The 9,840-nt window shown below is 37.8% G+C and overlaps 1 protein-coding gene across 1 annotated transcript in view; it reads right to left on the bottom strand.

Annotated features, from left to right (window-relative positions):
* Nucleotides 1-3,314: 3,314 nt before the first annotated feature.
* Nucleotides 3,315-9,840, bottom strand: part of LOC107559541 (RNA-binding protein 20-like) — a 55,858-nt gene continuing 49,332 nt past the window's right edge. The window contains exons 12-14 of the mRNA XM_016243402.1: nucleotides 9,352-9,459; nucleotides 8,847-8,968; nucleotides 3,315-3,497 (exon numbers count right to left, since the gene is read on the bottom strand). Coding sequence (XP_016098888.1) covers nucleotides 3,429-3,497; nucleotides 8,847-8,968; nucleotides 9,352-9,459 — 299 coding nt within the window. The 3' untranslated portion in view covers nucleotides 3,315-3,428. The remainder of the gene's footprint in view (nucleotides 3,498-8,846; nucleotides 8,969-9,351; nucleotides 9,460-9,840) is intronic.

Below are 9,840 nucleotides of genomic sequence, written 5' to 3'. Positions count from 1 at the left end.
CCGTTATCGCTCAGCGAGTCGCCCCGGCCCGAGTCCCTGGAGGAGTTCTTCCTCAGACGTCTCTTCACCTTGGCCTTGAGTCTTGCCTCATGGATGCTGCCGGTGGGGGCCAATATCCAGTTTCCATTGATTTCATTATCAACGTTTCCAGTGAAGGTGTTGTCCTCGTCCCCGGAGGGGAAGGAATCTCTGAGATCTCCAGCCTCTGTGGTTGACAAAAGTGTTTGGAACCATTTATATATGTGAATATGCGTATCATATGTAATATCAGACTAAACATACATTTTAAAACAGCATTGGCACTAGAGACCAAAGTTTGGGCCACTTATACATATATTTGAGAGAGTAAAAACAAGTGATAGGCTTGACCTTGGCAACTTTCCACAGACTTATCATATCACATACCAAATATGAGGGCAAACAATTCTCAAACACTGACCTAGAAATATTTACTGTGATATAAAATACCTAAATATCGCAGTAAAAATCAACTTGAACTTACCAACAGGGTTTGCATTCAGCCATGCCTCACAGTCAGTTGCCATGGTAAAAATCAGAGAATTAAGTTTTACAGGGTATAAAATGTGCCTTTGCACCTAGAATGCAGAAATATAAACGTTAATATGCAAGTTTCTTTGTGAAGCAAAAATAAATGAATAAATGAGAACATGCAGCTGCTCCAATCAGCAGCGTCCATTTGGCTCCAACACAAGCCTGATACGATGAATGTATCGCATTACCATACAGACAGAAGACCTGCAGTCTCCAAAATCAAGTGTTTTGGCTGAGGAATACTTCGTTTTTGTACCAACGGTCATTAATGTGTCTATGGTTTGATGTAGAGCACGCATTTAATGTAACGTTATGCATTTAAGTGCACGAGCGCAACATAAACAAAGCCTCGGGACTAGCAGCGAACAAACGCCGTTTTGTCTTTATTTGACACAGTGTCTAAAATAAAGCCTTCGAAAGTCTTAAGTATCGCAAAATACATTGCTTTAAAACAACATCCAGTCGATAAGGAACAAATCCCACTAACCTGCTTTATTGCGTAGTCCCAAATTCGAGCTTCGTTGATGTTTATTTTGTGTTCTCTGCCCAGCAACTCGATAGCGTAATGCTGTCCTGCGAGCTCTCTGATTGGTTAGAAAAATAGAGGCGGATGACAAAGTGACCAATGAAAATGGAGTTCAGATTTAGCCTGCCTTTCTCGTATTTTCTATGAGGTCTTCGGTGAAGATCGTGACTTTCCGCCGCCCTGCGATGGACGCTGGAACAGAACAATGTAATAGATAGTAGTGCATGGGTGAGGATGAAGTCCCTCTCTCTTGTTATATTATTAAACTGGCACATTTTTATTTTTTATTTTTTTAAGTTGATGGTTAAAAAAAGATGCAGGGGTTATTTCATAATGTACAGGCCCAGACATGTCATTCAGGGCCACCATGGGACACTTTATTTAATTATTTGTTTCACATAAACATCAGGCAACCTTATTTTCCAAAATGTTTATTTCATATTTGCATCAAAGCTACCCAAAATATTTATACATACTTTTCTTCCATAAAATGCTGTGCTATTATTAACAGAATATAAAACAGAAAGTTTTCCAGAACCATTCCAATTATATACTAGCATTATAACACTCAGCGTTTTATAAATTTGATATCAGTTAAATAAACATGGTCCAGTTCAAGTATTCCTAAAGTCTGAGCTCTGTGTACAGCAATGATGAAAAACAAAAACAAAATAGTATGGCAGACATTATACAGAAGCAGCTTTCCATGGTGTTCAGCTGATTTTTAAACATTTGGGGCTTTTAATACATTATAAGGCACTTTGAAAAGTGAATATTTCAAGCATGAAACAGATTCAAGATTTGAAGACTGACAAAAATGATCACAGAAAATGCAATTCAGACAGAAACAAAATAATAATAATTTAAAAAGCATCAACAGAATATTCACAAGTATTGACCTGAGGATATTTTTACACCTCTTTAAATTTAAATAGAAATTTAAATTAGGCACTTCTTCAGTGAAGTTTATATTTGTCCACCACTGAAAAAAATCAACATATATGCCAGCTTTAAAGTATGGCAGATGCAGATGATGTAAACACTACACTTACCAGTGCCTTTCACATTCTGATACATATTTTTCACAGTGTAATAAAAATTCCATGCTGGACTACAGAGGACACACACTGCATTGTGTCCTGCGAATAAGGACAGGGCACTTAGAGTTCACAGAAAACTGAAAATTGTCATAATTTACTCTCCCTCATTTTTAAAACCTGTATGAGTGATTTTTTTTCCCCGTGGAATACAAATGAAGATATTTTGCAGAGCATTCCTGCTGCTCTTTTCCATACAATGAAAGTGAATGGGGACTGGGGCTGTCAAGCACACATGACATGCTGGATAAAAAGATATTGTGGTCACAAATTAAGAATTAGTTCCCGTGACTTAATTCTTTTCTTCATTTTAAGTAAATCATGGCCATGTTGTACTAATTTCTTTTTGTGTTATATTAGTATATTGATATACTAAGTTATATCGTTTTTGTAAATAATTTGAATTAGATTGAATTTTTATATTTTCTGTTTTAATTTGAGCTCATTCTAGTAATTTTGTTGTGTTTTGTCATTTTGTTCGTTTTTTTGTCTATATAGTTTTTATTATTTGTTATTTTTTAGTTTTAGTTTATTTAGTTTGAGTTATTTTAGTACTTCAAGTTAAACTAAACAAAAATCAGATATGCTGCCTTAGCAACTAGCTGAAATAAAATAAGTTTATATAAATACAATTATTTATAGACGTAAAATTATTTCAGTTAGCATTTGTTTCAAGTTACAAACATGTGGTTTTAGTTTGCGACAATAACCTTATTATTTCCCTCATTTTAGTTGAAACTAAAATAAAACAGAAAATGAATAAGTACAACATAGCCATAATGTCTAATTTTCTTTCGCATCTCATGTGCAGGGCTCCGAGGTCTAAAAACTACATTTATTTTTATATTTTCAGTTTGTTTCTTGCACTAAGCTAACGTATGGCTTCGGAAAACTTGGAATATAGTGCACATGACGCATGGACTACTTTTATGGTGCTTTTTAAATTTTGGAACCACGGTCCACCTTCAATTCCACTGTACAGAAAAATAACAGCATAAACATTCTGAAAAATGCTTTGTATTTCACTGACAAAAAAGGTAATATGTGTTTGGAATTTACATTTTTCAGTGAACTATTCCTTTAAAATCTATGATATTTAATAAGCCTTTTTTTTAAATCCCTGAAAACTTTCATACAGTTTGTCTTGCTATGAGCCCAAGTACACAAATGATCAAATTGCAGTTTTTCTTGTGTCCTTTTCCATCCTCGTTGTCTTTGTTTTGTGTCTCTCAGCATTCAGCATGTCATGAGCTTCATTCAGTGTTTGGCGACTCCGTGTGGAATTTTAAGAGACTTTCCTCCGCCAGCTGCGACAGATACTTCTATAAAAACACAAACAATCCTCTGTTAAATTACACAAATTACTATTTACTTTTAAATTACAGGCATACGAACAGCTATAACGCCTTGAAGAGCAACAGTTTGGTTTCTCTGACTAAAATGGCTGACTGACAGCATCTGTTATGACTGTTATACTCAAGAAAGTTCAAGCTACATTGAGATATCGCGTGTTTCTGGGCTCTTTTGTCTTAGAAACTAAACACTATCAAAACATACATTTTTTAAACCCATTAGTTTATTTAATTTTAGCACTAACAATGTTTACCTGTGGATAAAATGGGTGACACTTTGTCTTACTAAGGCTAATTTCATAGCTGGCTTTTTAAATAACCTAAATGCACACAGTTAAATAATCTAGTCACACTTTTTTGCATATTTTGACTAAACTACATGATAGTACTTTCATATTTTAAAGTTGCAAAGTAATTTTGCAATCATGGTCGACTGGACTTGCTGTTGAGGTCTGTTTTAATGACATAAGAGATGAAGAAACTCCCGTTTATGTGCATCCTTCCAAAAAGCATATTTGTTTACCAGTGAAACAAGGAACAAGTTGAAACAGAAGAAGGTCAAAATGTGGGAGGAAAGCAGGTGTTTCCTGTAGTGTTTACAGTCTCTCTCTCTCTCTCTCTCTCTTGCTCTCTCTGTCTTGGTTTCACCTGTCTTGCTCTTCTGGTGTTAAATTCAGCTGTCACCTTCTCACTGTAGTTCTTGTAAACTCAACACAGCTGGCAGACCTCAAGGCGGAGAAGTGAAGTATGAGGTGACGCTCTTTGGCCGATCGCTCTAGTCTGAGAGACACGACAACTGGTTGTGGTCTGACTGTGATGACGGGGAATGTCCGGCTATGTTGTGTTGGAAAGTGTGTTTGTCTGTCTGTATGTGTGTGTATCTGAAGGGTTATAATGAGAAACTATATCCCACCCTGAGGACTGGGTTTCTTAGATCAGTCAATCTTACATTGCAGTCACCAGTGGTGGCGAGTAACTAAGTAAGCCTTTTCAGTAACAAGCTTCTATTTCCAATAAGTAGCAGTGTAGCATGGCCAAATGCTACATCGCGGTTTGAATTTCACATTGTTGAATTTCGCATTTCACATTGTTCACGTTGCGTGCGGCTTTACTGCCAAGCAAGCTGACGCAATAGTCAAATACACTCTGTTAAGTGGTTCTCTCATGTGTACCGCTGGAAAGTCTGATTCATTTTAGTGAATCAATTCATTTGGGAAGAGATTTTAAGAAACAGTTGACTGATTCACTGATTTTAGTCACTTAAGTAGCTTCCATGTAGATAGGTAGTAATGTAAGTAGTCTCATATATACCGCTGGAAAGTCTGAATCATTTTGGTGAATCAGTTCATCGGGGAAGAGATTTTAGGAAACAATTCACTGATTCGAGTCCCTTAAGTATGTAGTCAGTGAGTCAGTAATGTAGCTAATCTCATATGCACCGCTGGAAAGTCTGTTTCATTTTGGTGAATCAATTAGTTTGGTAAGATATTTTAAGAATCAGTTCACTGATTCGAGTTACTTAAAAGGTTAGTTCACCCTAAAATGAAAATTCTGTCATTAATTACTCACCCTCGTGTTGTTCGAAACCCGTAAGACCTCCGTTCATTTTTGGAACACAATTTAAGATATTTTTGATGAAATATGAGGGCTCTCTGACCCTCCCATATACAGCCAGGTAACTACCACGTTCAAGGTCCAGAAAAGTACCAAGATGATCGATAAAGTAGTCCGTGTGACATCAGTGGTTCAACTGTAAATTTACGAAGCTACGAGAATACTTTTTTGTGCACTTGTGGACGCGTGTTCACGACAGTATCATTATCCTTTTCTGGACCTTGAACGTGGTAGTTACCTTGCTGTCTATGGGAGGGTCAGAGAGCCCTCAGATTTAATCAAAAATATCTTAAATTGTGTTCCGAAGATGAATGAAGGTCTTACGGATTTCGAACAACACGAGGGTGAGTAATTAATGACAGGACTTTCATTTTTGGGTGAACTAACCCTTTAAGTAGCTTCCATGTAGTTAGGTTGTCTGTACTGTAGTGTAGCTCATCTCATATGTACCACTGGACAGTCTGATTCATTTTAGTTATTCAGTTTATTTGGGAAGAGATTTTAAGAAACAGTTCACTGATTTGAATCACTTAAGTAGCATCCATGTAATTAGACTGTAACTGTAGTTAATCACAGATGTACTGCTGGAAAGTCTGATTCATTTTGGTGAATCATATAGTTTGGGGAGATATTTTAAGAAACAATTCACTGATTCAATTTATTTAAACAGCTTCCATGTTGTTAGGTTGTCTGTAGTGTAGCTAATCTCATATCTACTGCTGGAAAGTCTGATTCATTTTGGTTGAATCAGTTAGTTTGGTAATATATTTTAAGAAACAATTCACTGATTTGAGTTACTGTGTAAGGCCCAGCTTGGAAGAGCTCTCCCTGATTGCAATGACTCTCCCAACCTCTAGTTGGCACTAACTAGTAACACTCCCCATCATTTTGCTTACACTGGTTCTATGCAATAACACTCCTAGCCACTAGGTGGCCCTAGCTTCTGTTGATAGATAACATCACTACTCATTAGGACTTGAATGCCCCCAGCCGTGTGTCTTTACCCAATTAATGTTGGCCTATTTAAGCATGCCCCATTTGCTCTCCTGTGTTCAGTCTTGAGCCTATTACGCCTGTGTTTCCTCACCCCCTAAGCTAGTTTATTGAGATTTTGGATTTTGTCTTTTGCTCATCTTTTATTTCTTGCATTTTTCTATGGAAGCACGGCTTCCCTTTTGTTGTACGTTTGAACTTGGACTGCTCCAGTAAAACTTTTGTTCAATTATCTAAGTCTCTCTGTTATGCCTCAGCCCTTGGATCCCTCTGTTGACTGTCATCCACTATAGCACAGTGGTAGAGGAGACAGCTCAGTTGCCTAGCGGACCCGAGTTCGAATCCCACCTCAGACACCCATCACATACTGTTAGAAAACACTCTGTCTTTGTTGATTCCAGACATGCCTCACCCCTCCTTTTTTTCCCCTCTCTCTGAATCCCCCCTCCTGTATCCATTTCTCTCTCTTGTATTATGTTTTAAATATCTCTTACTCATATGCGAGGTATGCATGCTTAAATGTATACATTAGCTTCTCTTGGTTCAAATGTCCCAAATAAGGACATGATAGCTAGGAATGAGGTTCGTGATGAAACTCTGAAGACAGTTCAGCATTCTTCGCAAAAGTCTATTCCTAATATGTCCATGTTTTTCTGTACATGTGGCCATTTTATATAAACACATGTTCTTGGCCAAAGAGCCTATGTGTATGTTATTCATATCCTCATTGGTTAAGAGGGTGAAACTCCCCTCGACATATGCCTATATAATATCTGTATTTCTATGAATAAATTGAAGTATTGAGGATACATTTGACTGTGTGTTTTCTTACTTCCCGGCCGTCTATTTACACTTTGGGAGACTGAGAAGATTTCACGGTGGCAAAGAGAATTTACAGAGGGACCAATTGTTATTCTTTATTAACAGTTACTTAAATAGGTTCCATGTAGTTAGGTTGTCTGTTGTGTAGCTAATCTCATATGTACCCCTGGAAAGTGATTCATTTTAGTGAATCAGTTTGGGAAGAGATTTTAGGAAACAGTTCACTGATTCACTGATTTGAATCACTTAAGCAGCTTCCATGTAGTTAGCTAGACTGTAAGTGTAGCTCATCTCAGATGTACTGCTGGAAAGTCTTATTCATTTTAAAGTATCAGTTTGTTTGGGAAGATATTTTAAGAAACAGTTCACTGATTCGAGTCCCCTAAGTAGCTTCAATGTAGTTAGCTAGTCAGTAATATAGCTAATCTCATATGTACCACTGGAAAGTCTGATTTAGTTTATTTGGCAAGAGATTTGAAGCAGCAGTTCACTTATTCACTGATTTGAATCACTTAAGCAGCTTCCATGTAGTTAGCTAGTCTGTAGTGTAACTTTTCTCATATGTACCATTTGAAAGTTTGATTCATTTGCATAAGGCATATTTCATGTATCTATTGTTATCAGATCAGTTTCTTAAAGGGGTCATATGATGCTATTTTAAAGATCATTATTTTGTGTATTTGGTATAACAGAATATGTTGACATGCTTTAATGTTCAAAAAACACATTATTTTTCAAATACTGTACATTATTGTAGGTCCTCTATGCCCCGCCTCTCTCAAACACGTCGTTTTCAACAAAGTCCTCTCCTTTGACAAGCACAGTCTGCTCTGATTGGCCAGCTGACCCAGTGCATTGTGATTGGCCGAACACCACAAGCACGCGTCGGAAATGTAACGCCCCTTACCATAATCGCGAGCTTCATCTTTCAAAGTAAATATCAAGACAGTTAATAATGTCGTTAGTTTTACCATCAGTTCAAGCCCGAAAGGGCAACAGAGTCGCGTGACAGACACAGTGATGATGCAGTACACAAGCCGCGGTTAAGACAGTTGACGTGCTATGATTTCTGACAGACAGTTCACTCTCCTGTGAAGTGACCCTGTTCCCCTCACACTCACACACACACACACATTACAGATCTTCTTTATCCACCAAGAGCTTGTAACACTCCAAAGAGAAAGGAAAACTTGAAATCGCACCATATGACCCCTTTAAGTAGAGCTGACTCTAGATCAACAGCCAGAGATTACCAGAAATTAACAAATTCAACCAATGACCCTCACCAAAAAAAGTTAATCCCTCAAGCAAATGGTGTCTTAGGTAGTAAAAGTTTCATAAATGGACCATAATTCCAATCTGGAAGCACTGCTTTACTCTGACATCAACCAACATTTGATACCATAATTAATCATCTTCTTTCGTAAGAATACTTGCGATAGATCTCACATGCCACACCTAACAAACAAAGGTGCGCTATATATAGAGGCGTGCTAAAAAGTTTGTTTTAGCAGAATGTTTCACTGACATGTTATGCTAGTAGCTGTGGACTTCATACTGACACCTATGGGCGTGGATGTATCATGCAAACAAAAGAGTTTTGCCATTGACAAAATATCAAACCTGCTCCTGTCTATTTATCACACACAATTATAATATGACTTCAGAAATTTGAAGCTTATTATTTTATAAAAAAACTTTATTTATTTATTAAATGTTAATTCTTATGTTAAAAAGTGTGTGTTACTAAAGCTCTTTGAATCATCAATCTACATTGGTTTTAAGGTTTTTGGTGTTGTGTTGTCATATAACTTCACACAGAAAAGGTTAAGAGAGAGAGAACCTTTCATATTTGGGTGGAAAGAGAAAGGAAGACTGCATGTTTATGACCTGTAGGTTCCTGTAGTGAACTGTACTCCGACAGTGTGACGTCTTGGCTGTTTGTTCACTGGTGTAAAACAAACCACACAGGTTGCAATAAAATCCTGTCCTTGGCACGATGAACTCCACGCCTGCCAAAAACAACACAACCAGACAGAAATCAGAACAACACCAAACAAATACATTTTCATATATGTCTCTGTGAGTGTGTGCAGGGGTGTAAAGTCAGCTGTGAAGGAATCTAGTGTGTTAGCTGTGTGGTAATGAGTACACAAGCTTGGGCCTCGAGGGTACAATTCACACCTCACTCAGCAGGATGACAAATGCTCCACTGACATCAGCTGGCCTTAAAGGCTTCAGTCACCCACTGAGAGCCCACATCACTGCCTGAGCCGTTCATTAGTGCTGCTCGTGCAGCAAAGCGTGGCTATTACTATTGCTCATACTTTCTTCTTCCTGACCAAATGGTACTTGCGGTGTTTAGCTCGACCCTTATGAACTCTGGTGGACGTACCTAACGGTATGCTGTGTTCACTGATGGCTTTCTCCTGCTCCTGAGAGGGTGACGCAGTAAAGATGTCTGTCACCTGAGGTGAAGGGGCCGGTAATGACTCAGGAATATCTGGAATAGATGAACAGGTTGAATGAAATGCTTTAGTGTTTGTTGTGTATCATTGATCTGAGAAGTACATGTTTTTGTATCTACAGCTTGTAAATCACATTAAACTGCCACTAAATGTTCGAAAAAAAAACCTTGGAGTTGTGATTGATGATCAGCTGACTTTCTCAGACCACATTGCTAAAACTGTCCGGTCCTGCAGATTTGCTTTATTCAACATCAAGAAGATCAGGCCCTTTCTTTCAGAACATGCTTCACAACTCCTTGTTCAAGCTCTTGTTCTGTCCAGGCTGGACTATTGTAATGCTCTCTTGGCAGGTCTTCTAGCCAGTTCTATCAAACCTTTACAATTAATCCAGAACGCAGCAGCAAGATTACATTTTA

This window comes from Sinocyclocheilus grahami, unplaced genomic scaffold (assembly GCF_001515645.1).
Source record: "Sinocyclocheilus grahami isolate Dianchi unplaced genomic scaffold, SAMN03320097.WGS_v1.1 scaffold691.1, whole genome shotgun sequence".
Lineage (NCBI taxonomy): Eukaryota > Metazoa > Chordata > Actinopteri > Cypriniformes > Cyprinidae > Sinocyclocheilus > Sinocyclocheilus grahami.
This window is presented reverse-complemented; position numbering and strand designations above follow the sequence as displayed.